Source organism: Schistocerca nitens, chromosome 8 (assembly GCF_023898315.1).
Source record: "Schistocerca nitens isolate TAMUIC-IGC-003100 chromosome 8, iqSchNite1.1, whole genome shotgun sequence".
Taxonomy (NCBI): Eukaryota; Metazoa; Arthropoda; class Insecta; order Orthoptera; family Acrididae; genus Schistocerca; species Schistocerca nitens.
In genome coordinates, this window is record NC_064621.1 from 368,719,407 (window position 1) to 368,746,980 (window position 27,574).

The 27,574-nt window shown below is 45.0% G+C and overlaps 1 protein-coding gene across 1 annotated transcript in view; it reads left to right on the forward strand.

Moving 5' to 3' along the window:
- Positions 1 to 7,547: 7,547 nt before the first annotated feature.
- Positions 7,548 to 27,574, forward strand: part of LOC126199576 (odorant receptor coreceptor-like) — a 143,876-nt gene continuing 123,849 nt past the window's right edge. The window contains exons 1-3 of the mRNA XM_049936500.1: positions 7,548 to 7,688; positions 9,977 to 10,078; positions 17,139 to 17,294. Of these exons, the coding sequence (XP_049792457.1) occupies positions 7,548 to 7,688; positions 9,977 to 10,078; positions 17,139 to 17,294 (399 nt within the window). The remainder of the gene's footprint in view (positions 7,689 to 9,976; positions 10,079 to 17,138; positions 17,295 to 27,574) is intronic.

Sequence of the window (27,574 nt, forward strand, 5' to 3'; positions counted from 1 at the left end):
GTGGAACGGCTTGCCATGCCATTTCCACCTGGCGCCTCAGTTGGACCAGCGTTCGTGCTGGACGTGCAGACCGCGTGAGACGACGCTTCATCCAGTCCCAAACATGCTCAATGGGGGACAGATCCGGAGATCTTGCTGGCCAGGGTAGTTGACTTACACCTTCTAGAGCACGTTGGGTGGCACGGGATACATGCGGACGTGCATTGTCCTGTTGGAACAGCAAGTTCCCTTGCCCGTCTAGGAATGGTAGAATGATGGGTTCGATGACGGTTTGGATGTACCGTGCACTATTCAGTGTCCCCTCGACGATCACCAGTGGTGTACGGCCAGTGTAGGAGATCGCTCCCCACACCATGATGCCGGGTTTTGGCCCTGTGTGCCTCGGTCGTATGCAGTCCTGATTGTGACGCTCACCTGCACGGCGCCAAACACGCATACGACCATCATTGGCACCAAGGCAGAAACGACTCTCATCGCTGAAGACGACACGTCTCCATTCGTCCCTCCATTCACGCCTGTCGCGACACCAATGGAGGCGGGCTGCACGATGTTGGGGCGTGAGCGGAAGACGGCCTAACGGTGTGCGGGACCGTAGCCCAGCTTCATGGAGACGGTTGCGAATGGTCCTCGCCGATACCCCAGGAGCAACAGTGTCCCTAATTTACTGGGAAGTGGCGGTGCGGTCCCCAACGGCACTGCGTAGGATCCTACGGTCTTGGCGTGCATCCGTGCGTCGCTGCGGTCCGGTCCCAGGTCGACGGGCACGTGCACCTTCCGCCGACCACTGGCGACAACATCGATGTACTGTGGAGACCTCACGCCCCACGTGTTGAGCAATTCGGCGGTACGTCCACCCGGCCTCCCGCATGCCCACTATACGCCCTTGCTCAAAGTCCGTCAACTGCACATACGGTTCACGTCCACGCTGTCGCGGCATGCTACCAGTGTTAAAGACTGCGATGGAGCTCCGTATGCCACGGCAAACTGGCTGACACTGACGGCGGCGGTGCACAAATGCTGCGCAGCTAGCGCCATTCGACGGCCAACACCGCGGTTCCTGGTGTGTCCGCTGTGCCGTGCGTGTGATCATTGCTTGTACAGCCCTCTCGCAGTGTCCGGAGCAAGTATGGTGGGTCTGACACACCGGTGTCAATGTGTTCTTTTTTCCATTTCCAGGAGTGTACATCGCAATGGGAAGGTGAATATGACACCTAACTTAATTCGGCCGTTGTGAGCAAATTTTCCTATCAGTATGTAATACAAAACAGAGACAACACTCAATTGATGGTAATTAACACACCATTCTTATATAATGCATGTCAGTGAGCAGAAGTTGCAACAAGCTGTGAGAGGCGTTTTAGTTTGGAATTTCAGAGTGGTGAGCAGAGGCAAGGCCACGCTACAGGGGGTAACACGGAAACCACTTAAAGGGGAGTCCGAGGCGGAAAGTCAACAACCAACCAGGTGACTCAGACAGGGAGAGCGAGTATAACGGCCCAGGTGAGGGAAGACAGGAAAGAAAGCTTTTAAAAACTGCGTTTCGGAATTCCAAAGGGATGTGAACAAAACCAGTGACTCATTTTCGATCATGTGTCCAGTGAGTGGTACACACATGAGCCAACATATCCATTTAGGAGACTGGAAAGGGTACAAAACGTCTGGCGGAAACACGCTAGGTAGGCGAAAAAGAGTCATAATTTCGACGCAATTGGTAGAGAGAGATTCCACAAAATAAGAGGAACGTTCCTATTGGTCGAAAAAGGCCGTGACGTGAAGAATGAAAGAACTCAGGTAGGAACAGAGTTCAGCTATGAGTAAGACAAGATGGGAAATTTTGCGGGACTTCTCTGAACTGGTGTCAAGCGCAGAACGGAGTGCATAACGCTCTGTACGATGCAGAACAGTAATTTGTGTGAACACTGCTTTCACAGCGGTTGACATAAGGCTAGAAATTACCTGTAGCATCGTCTAGCTTCAACTGTGGAGAAACGAACCAGTCAATTAGTTAATTGTTCTTGTGAGCACTGAGAGGGCATTATAATAAGCACACTGCTCCAGCCATGCACGCGTACATCGCCACATTCTAAGACTAGGGATTAGTACATGTTCTCTTGAATAAAGAGAAACATAGGAAAAGTTTCTGTTTGAAAATTCAGCAAAGGTGTAATTAGTTTTAAAGGAATATCGTTGGAAGAGAGTGGCCTAGCAGATGACAGCTCGGTGCAGGTTAAGGTAAGTTGGTTCACCATCTTGCGTTCACTGTAAATTCGAGTGACCTTGGATAATCTTTAGCTCAGTTTGTCACGTAACTAACCATCCACCAGAGACTTGATTGTCATCCTAAAAACAGTACCGAACTTTGAACCAGAATTGGACGATTTTTGTAGCAGTGACCAACACATAACGTAAGTGTAGGAACAATTTTGTAAATAAACTTCTAGTTAAATTTTAATATCTTTGTGTTTCGGATAATTTAACCTTCAGAGAGTTAATATTTAATATTGCTGGGTTTACGATTATTTCACTTTTACATGCCGACGAGATGTATTATCCTGACAACTGTTTTTTGCTGTCACAATGAAAACTGTGTAAAAGCGTATATTTTGTGCTAATATTGCGACATTAAACATGTCATTTCAACTTACACAGTTGTCTTCAATCCTAGAATAAGGAAACCACAAAATATGGCACCTTACAAACTTAGTTACCAAAATGAGCCAAGATTCAGTGGGCACTAGCAAATTTATAGTCATCGCATCAGTCAGGGAAGCAACTTCCAATACAAATAAGATGAAATTTCGACCTCAGTGGTTACTAATATATGTGGTGGCATAGATCATACTACACAGTTAATTTCAGGCACTAAAGACAAGATAAACAGATATCGAACACGTTTCTATTAAAGGAAATTTTAAAACACATCAAATATGGCACTTAGATAATATCAAACAGAGGCACAAACCAGGTATATTTAATACTTGAGACAGAGTGACGTGGAACCACAGGCAGTCCAGTGTAGCGGGAGCAATTTCAACATCGGAGCAACGAGTTCCTTACCCTGAAAGGGCTGAACAGACGGCACCAGAAAATGAACAGAACTCCAACACCCATATCAACAACTATGCCTCCTTAATCCAGGGTAAACCACCTGCGTGGAAAGTAGGCCTAAGTATTGCTGACCGCCACAACTCTGCCGACCACTGACTGCTCAGACAATCGTGCGCCCGTAAACCCCTCTTGTCTTATCTGTCCCTGAGAGCGACCGACTGCCTGACCATGTGGTCAAGAAACTACAACCAGAGACACAACCAACAGGTGACTGAAGCGCCACACGGTGACTAGGCAGAGACAGATCGCCAATAGCCAGTAGGCAGAGATATAAGGACATGACAGAGCTGGCACAGCTCAGCTGTATATGTTAAAAGATACAATAAACTGACAAATTTTGAATCTAAATAATTTTGTGTAGTGCAACATACAGAAGCATGTGACTGTGATCGTAAACTAAAAAAAATGGTAATTTCATAATTGTAAGGTTCCCTTGGAAAATTTTCTACTATATATGAAAAGCCTGGATTCCTTCTTGTGCTATCTGTCAGACAGAGGGAAGAAAAATAATATTTGTGGGGATTTCAAAGTAGATTTTCTGAAAAAGTCTGATAGAAAAAATGGTCTTGAAGTATTATATTACTCAGTTCTTTCAGTCTGTCATATGTTACTGATTTTCCTATTCGTGTAGTAAAGGAAATCAGCACACTGATAGATATTTTCACAGTCCCAGACAAATTAAATTAAATAAATATTTATTTTGTTAAGGATGGCCTTTCTGTTCATGATGAACAGGTACTTTTTATGACATAACTCCACACAGTAATGCGAAACAGTCCTCCAAACTGGTGTGTTAATTAACGATTTAAAGATTGCGAACTATATGGAAAGCTTGCAGCAGTTAAAGAGGCATGGTGTGTAGGTGGAACCTGACGCTAATTTAAAATGTGATTTATTTCATCATACGTTTGTGAATATTTTTGGAAACACTTTCACTATAAGAATGATGAAGTTTAATTGTAAGATACCATATCAAAAACCGCGACTTAGTAGTGGGATAAAAATATCTTGTAACCAGAAAATGTAACTGTACCTAAGAGCACCAAAGAGTAATGGGCCAGAAACAGTTAATTACTATAAAAGCTACTGTACATATTAAGAAAAGTTATTAAAAAGCTCAGAAGTATGTGTATTTGCTGTTTTATGGATTCTGAATGTCTCGGCATGTAATTTTCTTCTGCCTTCTGCTGACTTAACTCATAAATCATTTCATGTGTATTTGCTGTTTTATGGATTCTGAATGTCTCGGCATATAATTTTCTTCTGCCTTCTGCTGACTTAACTCATAAATCATTTCATCGTTTATTACTGACTTACTAGGGTTGATATAATCCACAGTTAAGTCAAATTGTGACTGCATAACTGGCTCAGTTGATTCTTTCTCATTAACTTCCTCACTTTATCTATCCGCCATCAGGGCATTTCTACTTCGTCGTACAGATTATGAAGCAAAATTAACTCTCCTTCAAGCACGAACACTAGCCTCAGGTTCTGTACTTCGTGTGTTAATATATTTACTCTTTACCTCTTTAGAATTAGCATAATTTTACCTTGTGCATTCTTAATTATTCACAACATTGAGTATTTTCTAGTTTCGTTCATATCTCTCCTATTCAATTTCATTCGGGCTTATTGAACTTCCATTGCTTTTGTTTCTGGCTTGTATTTCAATAATACTATTTGATTAATATATTTAATCTATTTCACTGATAAAATTAAGTGACGCACTACACATCCATGGCTTTTGCACACATAGCATTTACTGAGGTACCCTGTAGATTTAATTTTTTATTTTCAACTGTCTCGTCATATTTCATTGCTGTCTCATTCATTATTAATTTATCCTACCTCCTCTTATCTTTGTTATGCTTCAAACCGAAACCAAACTCGCGTGTTCACGCTCTCTAGCAGCTAGTCCGCCAGTATTTCAAATCATTATCTTTTATATTTATTGATAAATAGGAGTTTTACTACAAGTAATAACAACCTCTCATCGAAGCTTAGGTAAATTTCTTCTCCTTCTTCCTTCCATTCCTATTACGATACATAGTTTCAGTTACCCACGGCAATCAGATTGTCATTCACTCTCACATACATTTGAAGAGCCAAAGAAACAGGTACACGTGCCTATTATCGTTCAGGGCCCTTGCGAGTACGCGGAAGTGCCACAACACAACTTGGCATGGACTCGACTAATGTCTGAAGTTGTGCTGGAAGTAATTTACACCACAAATCCTGCAGGGCTGTCGATAAATCCGTAAGAGTACGAGAGGTTCGAGATATCTTCTGAAAAGCACGTTGCAAGGCATCCCAGATACGCTCAATAATGCTCATATCTGGGGAGTTTGGTGGCCAGCGGAAGTATTTAAACTCAGCAGAGTGTTCTTGGAGAAACTCTGAAGCAATTCTGGGCCTAGGGGGTGTCGCATTGTGCTGCTGGAATTGCCCAAGTCCGTCGGGTTGCGCAAAGCACACGAATGGATACAGGTGATCAGAACCTGTTAGAGTCGTATCTAGATGTATCAGAGGTCTCATGTCACTCCAACTGCAACCGCCCTACACCGTTACAGAGGCAACACCAGCTTGAACAGTCCCCTGCTGATATTCAGGATCCATGGATTCATGAGGTTGGCTCCATACCCGTACACGTCCATCCACTCAATGCAATTTGAAACGAGACTTGTCCCATCAGGCAACATGTTTCCAGTCATCGACAGTCCAATGTCGGTGTTGACGGGCCCAGACGAGGAGTACCCCCTTGCGTTGTGCAGTCATCAGTAGTACGCGACTGGGCCTTCGGCTCCGAAAGCCCATATCGATGCTGTTTCGGTGAGTGGTTTGCACACTCACACTTGTTGATAGCCCAGCATTGAAATTTTAATTGTACGAGGGCTATTCCAAAAGTAAGGTCCGATAGGTCGCGAAATGGAAACCACGGTAAAAATCAAAAATGTTTTATTTGCAACAGTTAGATACACCTTGCAGCTACTTATCTCCATAGTCGCCGACCCGACTTAGACGTGTATCGTAGCGTTGTACCAACTTTCCAATACCCTCGCTATAGGAGGCAGCCGCCAGTGCTCTCCGCCAATTCTCTACGCTGGCCTACGGCTCGTTGTCTTGTGCCGAAATGTTGTCTTCAAAGACAGCGGTTCATGTGACCAGAGCTGAAACTCAGAGGGAGACAATTACGGGCTGTATTGTGGGTAATCTCACATTTCCATTTGAAAACGATGCAGGAGCATCTTCATTGCCCCTGCAGAATGCGGCTGAGAATTGTCTTGAAGACGAAACAGCACGACAGTTATGTAATGTTAGCTGCATAGCTTCAGGGGAAATTTCTCACCAGGCCCTCGTACTTGGCGGCAGACACTATTTTCTAGACATCTTTACGCACTCACTGCGAGCTCAGAAATGAGAAGAGCGACGTGATGCTAACTGGGGTTATACTAGAGACACTACCCAACACATCTGTGCAAAGCTTTATCGGATTTTCATAGTCGTTTCCATTTCGTGACCGATCGGACCTTACTTTCGGAATAGCCCTCGTAATTTTCGGAAGGGGTGCGTTTCTGTCACGTTGAAAGATTCTCTTCAGTCGTCTCTGGTCCCGTTCTTGCAGGATCTTTTTCAGGCCGCAGAGATGTCGTAGATTTGATGTTTTACCGGGTTGGTACACCCGTGAAATGGTCGTACGGGAAAATCCCACACTTCATCGCTACCTCGGAGATGCTGTGTCACATGGCTTGTGCGCCGACTATAACGCCGCCCTCAAGTTCACTTAAATCTTGATAAACTGCCATTGTAGCAGGAGTAACCAATCTAACAACTGCGCCAGACACTTGTTGCCTGATATAGGTGTTGCCGCCCTTAGCGCCGTATTCTGCCGGTTTACATATCTCTGTCCTTAAATACGCATGCCTTTACCAGTTTCTTTGACGCTTCAGGGTATTTTACCAACCGCATAATTAAGTTACACTCCTGTCTGTTTTGTCATCATTAGCTTGTGACGTCATCGTATTAAATGAACACTGTTTATAGAGAACTGTTATCGAGCCTCGAGAAACAATACGATTTCGTGTGGCTCAATCACGTGGCGCAATTAGATCTAATTCGGTTCCGCCCCCCCCCCTCCCCCCGCCGTCATTTGCTCGCACGGTAGTGGCATCCGTTGATGCGGTCAGCTGGTTTCTGGTCTGTCTGCACTAGTCACTTCCGTGACGAACCTTCCATGAATGCGCTGTGGCCCCCATGACTGACTGTCCCCACCACCACACATTTATAATCACATAATTATTTAGTGACACCTGAAGATGAAGCTCTATGCTTATAAACCGGTCATGGAATAAACTGACAAATTACTTGCAACTGAAGCACTTTTTTGTTCTACAAGTGGTAGTGAGAAGAGATATTTCGCACCGTCTTTCAGCTGTGCGATTATGGGAATTTTTCCTCTGCGGCCACAGCGGATGAAGGACAAAAAAGTAGAAGTTATATTTGTGTGGCCGTCGAAGTTCCAGTATGAAGCATTCTTAGAAGACAAGAATCTAGGCACGTCCGAAGGCATCCTTGTGATCCCAGTTACAAATATGTTTTTCTTTCTTAATGGGTGATTTTGGTGGAATAAAACTTCATTCCTATAAACTATCACCTTCTGTTTAAATGACATTGTATGAGAAAAAATTTTGAATAGCCATAATCCTAAATGTGATCTAGCCTCATTTGTGCTAACGATGTCATACTTTCGAAAATATAATTTATGGACTCCTGAATTCAATATTTTGACTTCCTTTCTCAGACGTTTTCTTGTCGCAGTTTCTTGCAGGTCCTGCAACGAGTGATGAGTCCGGTTGCTATGACGCAGTTCGTATGCAGTTCGGTATCCGTCTGCATCACACTGTTTCAGGCGACATGTGTAAGCTAAACCCTCTCACATTATGGTCATATACATCGTAACAAAATCAATTGTAATGATAATAAGGCATAAAATATTCCTTTGTTAGTCTATGTGCTTTATGTACTGATATACACAGAAGAGTCAAAGAAACTGGTACACCTGCCTAATAAAATGTAGGTCCCCCGCGAGCACCCAGAAGTGCCGCAACACGACGTGGCATGGACTCGACTAATGTCTGAAGTAGTGCTGGAAGGAACTGACACCATGAATCCAGTAGGGCTGTCCATAAATGCGTAAGAGTACGAAGGGATGGAGATCTCTTCTGAACAGAAAGTTGCAGGGCATCCCAGATATGCTCAATAATATTCATGTCTAGGGGAGTTTAGAGGCCAGCGGAGTAGTTTAAACTCAGAAGACTGTTCCTGGAGCCACTCTCTACAGTTCTGGAGGTGTGGGGTATCGCATTGTCCTGCTGGAGTTGTCCAAGTCCGTCGGAATACACAATGGACATGAATGGATGCAGGTGACCAGACAGGATGCTTACGTAGGTGTCACCTATCTGAGTCGTATCTAGACTTGGTGGTGGTGGTGGGTAGTGTTTAACGTCCCGTCGACAACAAGGTCATTAGAGACGGAGCGCAAGCTCGGGTTAGGGAAGGATTGGGAAGGAAATCGTCCGTGCCCTTTCAAAGGAACCATCCCGGCATTTGCCTGAAACGATTTAGGGAAATCATGGAAAACCTAAATCTGGATGGCCGGAGACGGGATTGAACCGTCGTCGTCCCGAATGCGAGTCCAGTGTGCAAACCACTGCGCAACCTCGCTCGGTGTATCTAGACTTATCAGGGGTCCCGTATCACTCCAACTACACACACCCCACACCATTACAGAGCCTCCATCAGCTTGAACACTCCCTGCTGACATACAGGGTCCATGGATTCATGAGGTTGTCTCCATACCCATACACGTCTATCAGCTCGATATAATTTGAAACGAAACTCGTCCCACCAGGCAACATGTTTCCAGTTATCAATACTCTGATGTCGAAGTTGACAGGACCAGGCGAGGCGTCATGCAGTCATCAAGTGTACGTGGTGGGCCTTCGGCTCCGAAAGCCCGTATCGATGATGCTTCGTTGAATGGTTTGTACGCTGACACTTATTGGTGGCCAAGCATTGAAATCTGCAGCAATTTTCTATCACGTTGAATGATTCTCTTCAGTAATCGGTGGTCGCTTTCTTGCAGGATCTTTTTCCGGCCCCAGCGATGTCGGAGATCTGATGTTTTACCGGTTTCCTGATATTCATGGCACCCTCGTAGAAACGTCGTACGGGAAAATCCCCACTTCATCGCTATCTCGGTGATGCTGTCTCCCATTGCCCGTGCGCCGACTATGAAACCACGTTCAGACTCACTTTAATCTTGGTAATCTCCCATTGTAGCAGCATTAACCAATCTAGCAACTGCGCCAGACACTTGTTGTCTTATACAGGTGTTGCCGGCCGCAGCGCCGTATTCTGCTTTTCTACATATCTCCGTATTTGAATACACATGCCTATACCAGTTTCTTTGACGCTTCAATGTATAACGACGGGAAGATTATTGTTAAGTTTGAGTCAGTAGTGGATGCACTTCTGTTTTGATGTTGAGAATAGTAACAGGACAATTCTCGCTCTGAATATTAATGAATCTGATGATGACAGTTAATTAAAGTTAAAACAGTAATTATGCAAGCAATTACTATGATTGTCGCCCAGTTATTAAAACAGAATCATTACATCAATCATAGAATTCTCCAAAATGGCAGCAGTGTCGTATTACGCTAAACATCTCATTCATTTTCTCAACAGCGTAGGCCTAATATTTAATATTCAGTACGCGGGATAACCTAGTTAGAAGTTCGTATTATAATCTACCTATGTAAAATTTGCGACATATGCTACTTGCAGTTCAATTTCTTTTTTTTTTCAGAATCCAGAAGGAAATTCTAATTTGAAATGCTTCATGTATCTTCCCATGCCAGCGTTCCAGATATTCATCTACTGCTATGGTGGACACGAACTAATTGATCAGGTATGTAATTCCCCTCAAAAAGTACTAATATCATGTAAGTATATTTTGAAAAAGTGTAATAGACTACTGGCCATTAAAAATGCTACACCAAGAAGAAATACAGATGATAAACGGGTATTCATTGGACAAATAAATTATACTAGAACTGACATGTGATTACATTTTCACGCAATTTGGGTGCATAGATCCTCAGAAATCAGTACGCAGATCAACCACCTCTGGCCGTAATAACGGCCTTGACTCGCCTGGGCATTGGGTCAAACAGAGCTTGGATGGCGGGTACAGGTACGGCTGCCCATGCAGCTTCAACACGATACCACACTTCATCAACAGTAGTGACTCGCGTATTGTGACGAGCCAGTTGATGGACCGCCATTGACGAGACGTTTTCAATAGGTGAGAGATCTGGAGAATGTGTTGGCCAGGGCAGCAGTCGAACATTTTCTGTATCGGGAAAGGCCGTACGGGAACTGTAACATGCGGTCTTGCATTATCCTGCTGAAATGTAGGGTTTCGCAGGGATCGAATGAAGGATAGAGGCACGGATCGTATTACATCTGAAATGTAACGTCCACTGTTCAAAGTGCCGACAATGCGAACAATAGGTGACCGAGACGTATAACCAATGGCACCCCATACCATCATGCCGGGTGATACGCCAGTACGGCGATGACGAATACACGCTTCCAATGTGCGTTCACCGCGATGGGTCCTAATTCGGCTGCGACCATCATGATGCTCTAAACAGAACCTGGATTCATCCGAAAAATGACGTTTTGCCATTCGTGGACCCAGGTTGGACGTTGAGTACACCATCGCAGGCGCTCCTGTCCGTGATGCAGCGTCAAGGGTAACCGCAGTCTTGGTCTCCGAGCTGATAGTCCATGCTGCTGCAAACGTCGTCGAACTGTTCGTGCAGATGGTTGTTGTCTTGCAAACGTCCCCATCTCTTGACTCAGGGATCGAGACATAGCTGCACGATCCGTTACAACCATGTGGATAAGATGCCTGTCATCTCGACTGCTAGTGATACGAGGTCGTTGGAATCCAGCACGGCGTTCCGTATTACCCTCCTGAACCCACTGATTCCATATTCTGCTAACAGTCATTGGATCGCGACCAAAGAGAGCAGCAATGTCGCGATACGATAAACCGCAATCGTGATATGCTACAGTCCGACCTTTATGAAAGTCGGAAACGTGATGGTACGCATTTCTTGTCCTTACACGAGGCATCAAACAACGTTTCACGAGGCAACGCCGGCCAACTGCTGTTTGTGTATGAGAAATCGGTTGGAAACGTGCCTCATGTTAGCAAGTTGTAGGTGTCGCCACCGGTGCCAATATTGTGTGAATATCACAGCATCTTCTTCCAGTCGGTTACATTTCACGTCTGTAGCACGTCATCTTCGTGGTGTAGCAATTTTAATAGCCAGTAGTGTAATATCAATACAGTCGCCGGCCGCTGTGGCCGAGCGATTCTAGGCGCTTCACTCCGGAACCGCGCTGCTGCTACAGCCTCAGGTTCGAATCCTGCCTCGGGCATGGATGTGTGTGATGTCCTTAGGTTAGTTAGATTTAAGTAGTTCTAAGTCTATGGGACTGATGACCTCGGTTGGGAAGTCCCATAGTGCTTAGAGCTATTTGAACCACCAATACAGTCTTTGAAACACACGAAAGGTATGGTCACCATCGATAACACACTAAAATATTGCTTTCAATTTTATTCTTTTTCGCAAAATATCAAAATTCAGTGCGGAGTTTGTTGTCAAAAAATTCGAGCGCCTACAACCGCTCGGAATTTGTTGTTGCTATGAAAACATGTGATAGCGGAACTGTCAAACTGAATGTCACTCTTTTTGTTATGCAAACGATTGTGTATCTCTGTATGTTTGTGTGTGTGTGTGTGTGTGTGTGTGTGTATGTGTGGGAGAGAGAGAGAGAGAGAGAGAGAGAGAGAGAGAGAGAGAGAGAAATCTGTCAAATCGGCAAATCTGTTGTTGAGAGTTCTCAAGTGATGTTCTTTGATACACGCGGCATAAATTTCCACATTTTATGTTCGGAGGCAGTACTTTCCATCACGCCTTCATATACAAGGACATAGTACTTGCAATAGGACCATAACCGTAGTCTGATTTCACACTTCAGTGTCGAGTATTATGTGGTTTATATTACTTGCTTTTACCTTTGAGGACATTGCGGGTCCCAACGGTCTGATGGGTGTTTGTTGCTGTGCGATGACCATGTCCCTTGAAGTACGAAATAAATGGAGTGGGAACAGAATTCAGAATACAAATGCAGTAACAAAGAAAGCTGCCGACACGGCGTTTGTGTTCCCACCGCAGCCCTTAACAGATGGTGCCAACATTAACACGGGAAACATGTAAATAAAGCACTGTGGATGTGACGCGCTGTACCTCCGTCGTATGTAGCCGCTCAGCAACTGGTACCCGGTATGACAAAGTTGTAGTGCCAGCCGGTGTGGCCGAGCGGTTCTAGGCTCTACAGTCTGGAACCGCGCGACCGCTACGGTCGCAGGTTCGAATCCTGCCTCGGGCATGGATGTGTGTTGTGTCCTTAGGTTAGTTAGGTTTAAGTCGTTCTAAGTTTTAGGGGACTGATGACCTCAGATGTTATGTCCCATGGTCCTCAGAGCCAGCCAACAAAGTTGTAGTGTTGTGGCGTATAATGCTGCTACCCTCTGCGCAGATGCAAGATGCATAAATAGTCTTCGTAATAATCTTATTTTTATTGAAAATGCCAGCATATCAATATGTTTCGGAAGATATATAAAAGCTGCAGGTACGCATTTCAAAAATCCTTAAAAAATAATGGACGCAATACTTCCTGGTATTCTGCAATTAATTTTTTCTATTAAAGTCATGCAACATTCTTGCTGTTGCTCAGTGCTCAATGGCTGCAGCGCAGCGACTTGATATAAGCCCTGTACCTCAGTTTATTCAAATGAATTAATCTTTACTCTTCTAGGACTTACAAATAACTTACAGCTTCTAGATCATTAACTTGGTCCTTTCAGTAATGGATATCTGGCAGATCTATTGAATCCCAAACATATGAATGTTACCTGTTCTGAATTCGATTCGTCGTAAATTTGGAAGATCAGAATGCATTTACAGCAATATTTCGCGGTAAGATTTTTAATGTATATTTGCACTTACTACATCAACACATCAGAACGCATTTCTCCAATCGGCAAATTCCACATACTTCAGAGAAAAAGGTCTTAAATGAAAATTTCAGAAGACGTCAGACTAAATTCAAAGTGTCACAACATTTTATTCTACATTCGCATTATGTGAGACTCTGCCACGTATAAAAATTTTGCGATATTTAACAAAGGTCTGCAACCGAACGCGACTGATCGTGAACTGATACAACATTATTACTACGCCGATCATACGCTTTTCTCTTTTCCATATGAAGCTATTATCAGCGGCGTCTTGAACAGCTAAACGCTACTTCTGCCAAGGAATGGTTGTTAGGTCACGAATAACTTTGTGCACCACCACATAGTTTCCTAACCGCGTCAAAGATCCAATCGCGGATGCCAAGACATCGCTATGAACACGAAACAATCAGAAAAAAACACAAATATTTTAAATTATTTTGTCAAGAACACTTACTTTAAAAAAACGAGTTTTCATGCATTAAAATAAACTGCGCAGGTTACTTCACCATGTATCGTGACATTGGAATTACTCGTAGTGGTGCAGCTTCAAACACAGAACACATCACGTGTCACGCGATAAACGTGAAATAAGAACTACACTAAGGGAAAACGATCGCAACACCAAGAAGGAGTTGTGTGACATAAATGAACGATGGGGACGTGTTTCTGCATCTGAAAGATAATGTCTATTCCAATTTCGCACCAATCGCATAACAGTGGCTCTAATAACGCCACTATGTGGATGCAAATCATGTCGGCTTAAGTACGCGCTCTAACGGTCGTGAGTATTAGTTACCTTTGAGATTTGACGTGGTGAGTTCTTGTTAGTTAAAAAGCCTTTCGGGAAGTAAGATGAAATTAATAACACCTCGAAAGGTTACGCTGTAATGACTATATAAAAAATGATTGAGAATGTATGCAAAATCTAGTTTATTGACAACATGTATTGTCCCAAAAAAAGATAGACATAAATTATGCTAAATAAGTTATGATTGAATATCCTAAACAACTAACAGGTGGTTTAAGACCAAAATGGACAAGAATTGTGGGTGGCAGAAGTGAGTCAAGTACTCTGGCCCTAAAAAAATGGTTCAAATGGCTCTGAGCACTATGGGACTTAACATCTATGGTCATCAGTCCCCTAGAACTTAGAACTACTTAAACCTAATTAAGCTAAGGACAACACACAACACCCAGCCATTACGAGGCAGAGAAAATCCCTGACCCCGCCGGGAATCGAACCCGTGAACCCGGGTGTGGGAAGCGAGAACGCTACCGCACGACCACGAGATGCGGGCTCTGTCCCTAAAAAAGTGGATAACGCAATATGAATTGATCTGACGGTGAGCAGACTTTGATTGCTCAAATGTACAGACGCTTATATTGGTGCAGTTGAGAGCAAGTGGCGATTGAGATCTATATGCCCCGACAAGCCTGGAGCAGCAGTACGTTATCGTGTTTGCTTCAAGCGGCGATGTAAGTTGCAGCTGGCTAGATGTGCGCGGCGGAGGCGAGGCGTTAGGCGGCACCTGCGAATCGATCGCGGCCACGAAAGAAATGCTAAATCTTACGGTCCAGCCATCAGGCATACGGATCGCAATTTACTCTCTACCATCTATCAGAGCCCTGACATCACGGTAGATTTCAGTGTGTGATAGACCCGTTCGGTGGTCATACCAAGGACGAAATTGGCTCACTTATAAGACAGAGAGCACAAGGATACCAAACGTCAAGACTGCCAAACCAAAAACGAATAAGTGTGCTCTCGGCAAACGAGTAGTCCGAGACGTTTGAATTCACAATGTCGGTACATTAAGAACTTCATCAGAGGCACCCCAGTTTAAATTACCCTCAAGTGAAGTCAGTCTCAGGACAGGTCCCAAGCACCAACCACACATGCCAGAGCATCGACCAGAAGTCCTCTTACCAGACCGAAGTCCAGCACCTGAGTGCCAAGCTCCTCTCCAGATAAAATAATTCCGTTTTCGCGCAAAGTGCACGAACTACACCGCCTTCACCCCGTCTTGAGCCAATCACAGGGTTTTAGAGGTGCTAAATCTTCCCTCCACAAACTCATGTCGAGCCAGCACAAAAGTTAACAAACCTGCATCTCTGAAAAAAATAAACCGCCAATTACTGGCTTTTTTAAGTTATTGCGGAGGGAGAAGATGTTTTTCTCCGAAGTCATGTCGCTTCCCATGGCAACAAGCAGACAGATAAAGTCTTAATGATCTTTATCTAAATCGCCTGTGCCTTGGAGCATGTTAGTCCTAGGTGTAATAAAGATTCTATCTCTAAACGTTTCTCAGACGCCGGAATTTCTTAAACAACCAAGGCAGCCGATGGAAATGGGTCACAGGCCTATTTGCAGGATCGGAAAAAAAGAAAACTTGTGAATTTTTATTACACAAGGCTCTGCACACAATGTAGACTGTGTAGATGCGTCCCTTCAGTTCGTCGCCCACAGCCCAGCCTTTGGCTCACGCGAATGGAGGTGTAGTGGCATTGTCCTGCTGGAGATCTGTCTCGACTAGGGGCTGCTCTGTCTGGCCTGTCCGGCAAGATTTACTAATGGGCTTGCCGCCAATTGCTTTCAACTTCCAACATGCCATTCAACTAACTAAGAACCATAAAGTTACCTCGTGCTTTTAGCGCCCTAGCAGGCTCCATCAACATCTGCTCAGGCCATTAACTTTCTAGAGTCTCGCTCAAGGTGCGTGACGTTGTAACAAAATCTTTAATAATTTCCCGTATACGAGAAATAGGTGAGAGAGTAACCTGTCCTCTCTCAACCTCACTGAGTTTGAATGAGGTTGTGTAATAGGGCTACGAGAAGCTGGATATTCCTTCTGCAATACTGTAGGAAGACTTTGCAGGAAAGTAACCACTGTACATGATTGCTGGCAGCGGTGGTCACGAGAGTGTGTGGTCACAAGAAGACCGGGCTCTGGGCGGCCACGTAGCACTACCGAGAGCAAAGACCATCATGTTCGGCGTATGGCTCTGGCACATCATACTGCATCTGCAGCAGCAATTTCAGCAGCAATTGGCACCACAGTGACACAACGAACAGTTACAAACCTGTTACTTCAAAGACAGCTCTGAGCCAGACACCCTGTTGCGTGCATTCAACAGACCACAAACGACCTCCATTTGCGAGAGCTCACTGGAGGGTAGGTGGGGACCGTTGTGTTTTGTGATGAAAGTTGTTTGTGCCTCTGCACTGTGCCAGTGACGGCCGTGTCTTGGTTAGGAACACTCCAGTTGAGTGCTTGCAGCCAACCTGCCTGCGTTCTAGATACACTAGACCTACACCTGGGGTGCCATTTCGTGTCAGAACAGGAACGCTCTCGTGGTTATCCAACTGCAATACTGTACGTCAGTCTAGTGATTCGTCCTGTCGTGCTGGCATTCGTGAACAGCGCTCCAGGGGATGTTTTCCAGCAAGATAACGCTCCCCCACATAACGCTGCTGTGGTCCAACATGCTCTACAGAGTGTCGACATGTCACCTCGGCCTGCTTAGTCACCAGATGTGCCTCCATTCGAGCACATATGGGACATCATCACATTACAGATGCATCGTCATCCACGAAAAGTATTATCTGTCCCTGTACTCACCGACCAAATGCAACAGGAGGTTTACCGTTAACCTGTGATCCTGCAATGTTCATCGCTTATGTATGTTACCTTCAAAATTGTATTCCCAGAATTTCATTACTCTCCATTAATTATTTTGTGATGTCGATTTTCTTCTCGTCGGTGTAGTTTTATTCTGAATATGTTAGCGTCCGGCGGTGTTGAGCCCAGCGTTCAGGCTGATGACAACTATAGCACTCTTCACCACCTGTCAACACTTTCCCTGCTCACAGGGCCTCGGAGTGTCGCTGTCTGCATACAGCTGTGAGTGGGTCGGCGCCACCCGGCGTGCCACCTCGTCGCTGCTTATCCTGATGTGCAGGGCGCAGAAGCCGCTGCAGCTGACCGCAGGCAAGCTCTACCCCATCAACAGGATCACGTTTGTTTCCGTGAGTTTCAAGCAGCTTGTTTTGACGTAAAGGAATGCAGGAGACGTGCAACTACACGTGAATACTGATCACGTGTATCTTCACTGCATTGTTTTGCTGCTAATAAGAACAGTCCACTTGTAAAATCTCTTTTCGGGTATAAGCCATCGTCAGAACATTAGATAAAAGAACTAACTATAGAGTTTCGTGTCACATGAGCACTAATGTTAATACTGAAATCATGTGGCAGTACACTCTGGTTTTGTCCTTTTATCTGATGTTCTGACTATGTGTTACGCCCGAAACGCTTAAACAAAGAACGGTTGTGGACTGTTATTACTAGTGACCAAATAAGAGTGTGAGGAAGACGTGATGAATTTTCAAACAGCCTGGTAGGTAAAAGCATCGTATTGGAAAACTTCCGGGTGTAGGAATCACTTAGTGACACGCGCAGGAACCCTCCACCTGTACAAAACTTGTAGAAATGTCTCACTTTAGCCAATGAGTCCGTAGAGGATGGTACAAAATGCCTAAAGTGATTTTCCATCCGAGTTTTGGGGAGATTAAGTCAAGAGGCTCACGGCACACTCTAGCCTTCCGGAGGGGAAACTGCCCCTAAAGGCAGAAGGAATCAAAAATAATCAAAGGTATGAAAAAGTAGAAAGCAATGGGACGCAGTGCATTAAGGACAAATGCTGTGTATCCACAGGACATGTGGCTTGTAATGGAAACAGTCTCATTATGATCTCTACATTGACAAAATATTCTGGAATAGTCCCCCATTCGTATCTCTGGGAGGAGATTGCCAAGGGTGAGGTTACGATGAGAAAAAGACTGAATAACCAACAAAAGGATAATAATGTTCTACCACTCGGGGTGTGAAGAGCCAAAAGTTTGAACGTGATAGGGAAAGTACAAAATGTGAAACGGGAAATGCTAAGGCTCCATATAAATGTAGTGGGGGTCAGTGAAGTGAAACGGAAGGAAGACAAGGATGTTTGGTCAGATGAGTATAGGGTAATGCTCGTTCAACAGCAGCAGAAAACTATACACCGGGAATACGACTCGTTATGAATAGGAAGACTGGGCAGAGCGTGAGTTACTGGGAATAGTTCAGTGATAGGGTTGTTCTCATCAGAATCGACAGCAAACCAACACCGACAACAATAGTTCCAGTATACAATCAGAATCGACAGAAAACCAACACCGACAACAATAGTTCAAGTATACAATCAGAATCGACAGCAAACCAACACCGACAACAATAGTTCAAGTATACATGCCAACGTCGCAAGCCGAAGATGAAGAGATAGACAAAGTGTACTAGGATATTGAACGGGTAATTCAGTATGTAATGGGAGATGAAAATGTAACAGTCATGGTGGACTGCAAAGGGTTGTAGGGGATCGATCAGAAGAAGGAGTTAATGGACAATATGGGATTGGTACTAGGAACGAAAGAGGACAAAGACTAATTGATTTCTGCAATAAATTTCAGCTAGTAATAGCGAATACTCTATTCCAGAATCACAAGAGGAGAAGGTATACTTGGAAAAGGACGGGAGATACGTTCAGATTTCCGTTACATTACATCGTTGCCAGACACAGGTTCCGAAATCAGATACTAGATTGTAAGGTGTACTCAGGAGCAGATTTGCACACAGATCACAATTTAGAGGTAATGAAAAGTCGGATGAAGTTTATGAGACTAGTCAGCAAAAATGAATGCACAATGATGTGGGATACGGAAGTACTCAGGAATGAGGAGAAGTTCTCTGAGGAGTAGATAAGGAATAGATCAGTAGGCATTTCAGTTGAAGAGGAATTGTGATTTCTAATAAGGGCAATTACAGACATGGGAAAGAAAAACATAGGCACAAAGAAGATAAATCAAAAGAAACCTTGGGTAACACAAGAAATACTTCGGTTGATTGATGAAAGAAGAAAGTAAAAAAAAAAATACTCAGGGATATTTAGGAATAGAGAAACGCAAGTTACTTAGGAATGAAATAAATGGCCGGCCGGAGTGGCCGAGCGGTTCTAGGCGCTTCAGTCTGGAACTGCGTGACCACTACGGTCGCAGGTTCGAATCCTGCCTCGGGCATGGATATATGCTAATCTGCTTTTGATGTCCTTCTTGCTCCGGCGGTCTTGGGTTACTTTGTTGTCTAGGGAGCAGAATTCCTTAACTTCATCTACTTCGTGACCACGAACCGTAACGTTAAGTTTCTCGCTGTTCTCATTTCTGCTACTTCCCATTGCTTCCGTCTTTCTTCGAATTACTTTTAGCTCATATTCTGTATTCATTAGACTGTTAATTCAGTTCAGCAAATCCCGTAACTCCTCCTCACTTCCACTGATGATAGAAATGTCATCTGCGAGTGTCTGTAACTTGTGCTTACACTCGTGATACTTCTTAGCCGTCCGTACATTTTCGTTACCTTAAACGTTATCCACTTATTTATTAAGGTGATCGACTGCTTGCGTTGTAGTATTTGTGTAAGAAAGTACTTATGAGCTGTAGGCTTCTCCTAATATCTGTGTTGGAAAAGGCGCCTTTTGATTGGAAACACTTATTAAGCAAGATCTCTTGTTTCGTGGAAGAATAACTCGGCATTTCCTAGGTACCTCACTGCTGATGTAACGGCCGTTCCTCTTGTGTAGCCGCAGCGCCTCACACCACTGTCCTCTGGCAGCAACACATCAACACATGGTCCAGTGGCTCCTTCAGCCAGCGTAGGAACCTTACTCATGGTTGCGCCCACTCTGCTGTAATGCTTTACTCGCTGAATGCTACACGAGATCTGCAGGCGCGATACAAAATCGCATAACTGGTAAATATGGAAATAGAATGTGGCTTGAATACAAGGAATACCTTAGGTGCAAACCTCATTTCTACAACAGCAAAACTTGATTCGACTTGTTAATATCGGTGCTGACAGAAATGAATCATGCTACACAATGTACGCCTTGACAGAAAGCTACCAAGCAGATACTCTGGTATGTCAATGACTGTGCTTTATGTTGAATAAATTTTCATTTTTATGCGAGGACTTTTCAGTAGGGATTCTAAGAATAGAAGGCATTGTTTCATCTAGAAGGACCATATCACATGAGGATCATAGGATTCTTCACCTTGCTCCAAGAGCAATCCAATGACATCTGCTGTAATGCTAGAGGAGGTTAGAGGCAGAATGTCATCGAAAACTGCTTGGAAGTTTGGTTGAGACCTCGAATTATCCCTCTCAGGGGTTCAGCATTCGTTTGCTGAGCACGCGCTTGGCGACCCCAGGGTTCCCGAGCTGGGGACTTGTAAGCGCCACCAGTCCTCTGTCACTATAAGCTCTGGTCATACTTCAACAACCACTGTGCAGTGCAGCGGTGGAATGTTGTGTGTTTCCCAGAACGGGAGTCTTGGCTTCACCGCCTGGACCGCGAGCACGGTACACACCTCTATAAAAAAACCCTCAACCTCACAGTGTGCTACGTGCTGAGGAGGTGAATGACTGTTGACGTAAAACAGTCTTTAGCGGGCAACCTCTGGGGCACCTACCGCCCCCCCCCCCCCCCCCCAGTTGTATCAGGCTTGCTCAAGCATGCAGGGCTCTGCCTGGGTCGACGGTTGGTTCCCAAGCATCTCGTGGGATCCTTGTGGAACTATCTCATGAAACTACTACTCCTGACGGGACGGGTGTACCGTCAGGCAGCACCTACACCCACTCCTCAAAGAGAGCTCGGCTGGTCAATACTCCCGAAAAGAAGCCTTAGAGTAATAGTAACAGGGCATTAGTGTGCCATAACACTTTCATTGCAATCAAGCGAAACGGGGGAAGCTTTGAGAAGATATCCCCTTTCTATATTGACAAGGCATTGGAAGGTATTGCTGGGTCTCTGAAAAGTGTCAAACGACTTCGTAATGGAACGCTTTTAGTTGAAACTGCTAATTCCAACCAAATATCTAATCTTCTGGGATGTAAGGCTGAAGGTGACTACCCAGTCGAGGCTGAATTGCATAACACCCTTAACTATAGTTAGGGCGTGGTTACCTAGTTCGATATAATGGAGGTGGATCCCGCCGAGTTACGTGAAGTGTGGGATAATGTGGGCATCACGGAGGTGCAGAATTATATGAGGAGAGTCAATGGCAACTTGGAAAAATCGGCAACGTTTATTCTAAAGTCTAGTACTCCCAAATTACCGGAACAAATCCTTGTAGCCTATATCCGTCTTAAGGTTCACCCGTTTATTCCTATGCTACTTCTTTTGCATCAGCCCTTAAGACACAAGTAGCTAAGTGTGATGCGTCCACACAAACTCAGTCCACAGATTCCAGTGCGAGCACTTGCACAAGTCGATGTACATGTGGGGGAAACGCTCCACTTGCAACTGATGTCGTTTGTAAGTTGCCATTAGTAGGCTTACCGCCTAAGCCACATACCACTGTCCACCATCAGAAGCCAACTAAGCCATCCCCGCAACCCAGGCAGCTGCCTCCTCCTGTCAGTAAAGAAAAACGTCCTTCTAAATGTAGTCCCAAGTCCAAGAAAGCGGTAGGTAAACCGTCGGACCGACGAGCTCTCTTACTTTCTGATGGCGACTATGCTCTTGAGGATATGGACTTCCTGTCGGAGAAACCAGAGAGCATGGAACCGGCTAACGTTCCCCCTGGCCTCCCCAGTAAATCACCGCCTCCGAGGAGAAAGAAAAGAACCACCAGTGCTAACCACTGGCTTCCCTAGGGACTACCGTGTTGCAGTGGAATTTGAATGGATATTGCTCACGTTTGGAAAAATGGCAGCTGCTGGTTCGGGATAAGCCTTTCTGCTTCTGCTTACAAGAGACGCATCTTGAAGTCACAGACACACCTGCATTATGGGGCTACCACATATACATGAAGGACGATACTACTGGAGACAGGGCTACAGGTCGTGTGGCTATTTTCCTTGATGACAGAGGCCACTCCTCTCCTGATCCTCTTACCACGACCATGCAAGCAGTTGCTGTAAAAGTTCTTTCACCATTTACTATCACAGTGTTTTCTTTGTACCTGTCCCCCCCCCCCCCAATCACAAATGGTTCAAATGGCTCTGAGCACAATGGGACTTAACATCTAAGGTCATCAGTCCCCTAGAACTTAGAACTACTTAAACCTAACTAACCTAAGGACATCACACACATCCATGCCCGAGGCAGGATTCGAATCTGCGACTGTAGCGGTCTCGCGGTTCCGGACTGAAGTGCCTAGAACCGCTCGGCCACACCGGTCGGCCCCCCAATCACACTTTGGATGCGGACGCACTGGCAGATCTCTTCCAGGCACACCCACGTCCATTCCCCCTTGTGGGCGACGTCAATGCCCACAATGTGCTGTGGGGCTCAGCTACTACTTGCTCCAGGGGTCGGATGGTCGAGCGACTTGCCCATTATGTGAATGTGTGCCTTCTGAATGCGGGTCATATGACTCACTTTTCCACAGCTACAGGGTCTTTTTCAGCTGTTGATCTTTGTTTTTGTTTCCCAGCTATTTCAGACTCAGTTCAGTGGGAGATGGCTCCAGATTTACTTTCTAGTGACCACTTCCCAGTGTGGATTCGACTGCCAGCTAGGACGGTGGCCAGAAGGAGCATACGCAGGTGCCTGATACAAAGGGCAAATTGGATACAGTACAGTCGATAGGCTATTTTTGAACGAAAGGATTGTGCATAGGAGGCGGTGGCCCATATCACTCATGAGATCCAACGGCCTGCCGCAGAGTCCTCCCCAGGTGTAGCAATCACCTCAGGCGACGGCCTGTACCTTGATGGAATGACGTCTGTCGATTGGCAATCAGGGCCAGCGGAACTTCAAACAGTGTCCAACTACAGACAATCTTCATGCCTTCAGGTCTGCAAGAGCATATGAAAGGCGAGTGACCAAAGAATGGAAGAGGGCTTCCTGGAGGAATTCACGACTTCCATTAATCGGTCCACTTCCGCTGCTCACGTTAGGGAATCAATAAAACGCATTTCAGGCAAGGGTAGTTCACGTCCCCTTACGGCCTTGTCAGATAATGGGATCTTGGTGTACACGCTCACGTTTTAGCTGAACACATCTTTACTATTACTAAGTCATCCAGACAAGCTCCTGCTGTTCAGGTATTCTGTCAGACTGCAGAGATGAGGAAGCTCAATTTCTTCTCGCGTAATTCTCCACGTGGGAACTGGATTCAACTTTATCTGCAGCCAGAGACACTGCTCCAGGACCTGATGAGATCCATTACGCCATGCGTCGTCATCTGTGCCCTGAAGCGAAAGGTCAGTTCCTCTCTTGTTTCAATCAGATCTAGTTTGATGGACAGTACCCAAAGACTTGGAAGGAGGCAATATTAGTTCCATTCAGGAACCAGGCAAGGACCGTAACGCCCCTAACAGTTATCAGAGTGTCGCCCTTACCAGTTGTACGGGTAAGACTCTTGAACGCATGGTCAACCTCCACCTTGTCTGGATGCTCGAGTCCCGAGGTCACCTAAGCCGCTCCCAGTGCAGTTTCACGCGCTACCGTTCCACTCTTGAGGACTTAATTCTACTGGATATGGCAATACATGAGTCCTTCTTACACCGAAACCATTTAGTTTGTGTGTTTTTTGACCTCCAAAAAGCATATGAAACTACTTGGAGCTTCAAAACTCTTTGCCAACTTCATGAATGGGAACTACGTGAACGCCTGCCACTTCTCATCCAATACTTTCTCGAGGACCGGAGTATTCGTTACCGCATTGGCGATGCCATGTCTGATTGTTTTGTTCAGGAGAATGTTGTGCCCCAGGGCAGTGTCCTCAGTGTCACATTGTTTATCATCGCTATCAATGGCATTTCGTCTGCAGTCAGAAGCCCTGTCAAATGCTCTTTGTTTTTGGATGACTTTGCAATCTTCTACTCTTCCTCTGGTCTTACGACGACGACGAGGCAGATACAGCTGCCTGAGAAGACTATGTGTGTCAATTTTAATCGTGCTCGTCTGAGTTTTAACGAACCAGAGCTTATAATGGGGGATCATATTTTATGTTTTCAAGGCACTGTGCGCTTTTTGGGTTTTATTTGACTCAAAATTAACATGGCTCCCACACCTGAAAGACCTACGAACACAGGGCATCCGGTTGTTGAACATTTTGAAATGCCTTCGCGGAAAAATATGGGGAGTGACAGGTTCTGGCTCCTGCAGTTTTATAGGGCAATTGTTCGATCACCTCTAGACTATGGCAGCGTGGTCTATGGATCAGCCCATCCTTCCTACCGCCGGATGTTAGATGCTGTCCACCATGAGGGCATTCGGATACCGTCTGGAGCCTTTCAGACCAGACCAGTTCAGAGTCTGTATGCAGAGGTTGGCGAACCACCCCTCTGGATTTGGCGACGTATCCTTTTTGGCTCGACAGGCACTGAAAATCTTAGCGTCACCTCAGTCATTGGCATTTACTTCGGTAATCCAACTCACTTTCGAACGACTGTTCAGGAATCGGCCCCAAGTGACGCAGCCACTTGGTATACGTGCTACAAACTGTCTCATGGTTCTGGATCTCTCAGGCATGAAAATACACACCCAGGGATGGAATACACTGCCGCCTTGGTGTCTTTGGAGGCCCAAAGTAATTTTAAGCTTGACAGAGTTCACGAAAAGTTGTACTCCAGATGTGGTTTTTACAATTTTTTTCTTCTATTTTAAGTATGTACCATAGTTTTATCGTTATTTATACAAATGGATCCCAGCAGGAGAGTGCTCTCGGTCGTTCTGTGGTTTTCCCTGATGGGGTTTTTAAAGTGCGTCTTCCAGAAGAATTTATAAATTATGATGAGGAGTTATATGACATTTTGATGGCACTGGAGAGAGTTCACAGACATCACCGTACGAGTTTTCATGTCTGGTCTGACTCTCTTAGTGCATTGCAAGCACTTCACCAAAGTATCCGGTAGACCCGCTGTTTCAGCTCGTCCATTACTCCTTACAGCAGCTCCAATGCCGTGGCCAGGAGGTGACCTTTTGCTGGGTACCTGGCCACGTTGGGATACAGAGTAACGACATGGCTGACCAAGCTGTCAAGGAAGCATGTTGGGATGGTGCTGTCCATCAATGTCGCACCGTTGCACTCCATTATCCCATTTTCTGACAGATGCATCATGCGTCAGTAGGAGACCGAATGGTTGCAGGTGTCAGACAACAAACTGTGGTCTCTCAAATCGACCACAAAGGCTTGGCGGACTTCGTGTCAGCCTCGCCACTGAAAGAAGCTTTTGCTTACCAGACTGGGCATCGGGCATAGCCCCTATACACATGACTTTCTCCTACGGCGGGAGGATCCACCATGCTGTGAAGTTTGTGGCGTGCTGCTTTCTGTTCAGCATATTGTGGCTACATGTATCCTGTATAGTGATAATAGGGCAGCCCTCGGTGTCGCTGGAGATCTAAGCACCATCCTCGCAGTGTTAACAGAGTGGTGAAATTTTGTGAACAGTCAGGTCTCATCCCTAAGCTGGTAGGGAAGGGCGGCAGACTTTAGTACGTTATAAACTGCTCAGCATGTGGGGATAGACTTCGTCCTCACCCATGAGATTTCATGTTGACTTTTCGTCAGGGCGTTGATGACCATGATGTCGAGTGCCCACTCAACTAAATCATCATCATCATCATCATCGAATTGCCAACCGTCGTTTACCGCTGACACCCTACCAGACGCAGATTTACATGGTGTAGCGTCAGTCAACTGGGACATTAAGAGGCATACTGTGTATTGTGACAAACTTCATAGCCCCTAGGCAATTCGTACGCTTTAGCTGCCTGTAAAATTCTTCTGCTGCGGCTGGAATATTGCTGAAGCAGCATAGTGTATGATCTCAGCCCGCTACAGTTTGAATCCAGGTATCACATACTGCAGCCATTTACGTGGTGGGACTTCTTTGCAAGTCATTGACGAAATATAATTTCGAAGCTTTCTATGACACTCAGTAACGTTCAAAAGAGTTCTAGCAAGTAGTATGGTTGGGTGGGATAATGGATAGGAGAGTAGTTTTACAAGCATGAGCTTGTCGGTTCGAATCACGCCACCATAACATCCTCCCACGGTACCGAAAAGCTACAGACGTTATTGTTAACCCCAAAAGTACTATGATGTTGCCAATAGCAAATAATAAGTGAAATAGACAGCGGAGTTGGTTCACTATCAAGAATCAGCAACAAGTGTTAGGCGTTATTTCGCTAAATAACTCACAAGGAATTGAGGCTCTCAATTCGTGCTCAACACTACATAAAATAAGAGCGGTTATAGAAATTCACCCAGGAAAAATTTAGATATGACAGAAAAAGTTAATCTGTGCAACACACAAATACTCGCAAAAGCATGCTACTTACCTTAAGTCCTGCCGATGCCCAAGAAAATGGGGAAGCTATATAGCAAGCGATATACAGGTTTGTCAGGAGAGATGAAATCTTTAAGGTTTCTCTGTCGACCTGGACCCTCAGTTTCAGTGAGGGTGGACTGGGACTAACGGACTTGCACGCAAAATGCGATGCACTGTTCGTCAATAGAAGTAAGTGCGTTGTAGAAAAGGGATCACTCTCGCCAACTGCTGCACGGTTTCACAAATATCGACATCAGGGCTAGCGCCGGTTTACATTGACAGTATCCCACACTCAGTAAACATTGTCTGAAATTATTATCTCAATGAAAGCTACATACCAACAGATATCCTAAAACAAGGAAAAGTTCGTAACATGGCAACAGCTCTCAAAGAAATAGCTGACTATCGCAGCACAACTGGAAAATCGTGTGGAGAAATTTAGCGATGAACATAATACCTGAAGTCCCCGGATCGACTTGGAACATTGTGATAAACCAGGCAACAGCGACCAACTCCAAGATCTACTCCATCAAGTTAAAGCCATCAGCCGGATTTGGAAATCGTAAATCGGAGGACACAATTGAACATCGTTTTGACTGGCCCGAGATGTGACACACAGCAAGGGACATGACTCGACTGTCCAGTAGAAGAGACGTACGCAGTATAAAGTAGTCTAACGCCATGATACCTGAATGGAAACAGTTTCCCAAAGGAAAGCGAAATGCAATAACGTGGATCATGCCACACACAATTCATATAATTCTTTGACTAAAATGAACAGATGACTTACAGTACAAGGCATACTTACGGTATGAATACGAGAAAGTAACTCGTTATCCTAAATACAGACTTACATATGCTGATTTTCTCAAGATTCGAATATCGAAAACTTATGATGGTATCTTGACTAGAATCATTCCGTAAAAAAAGT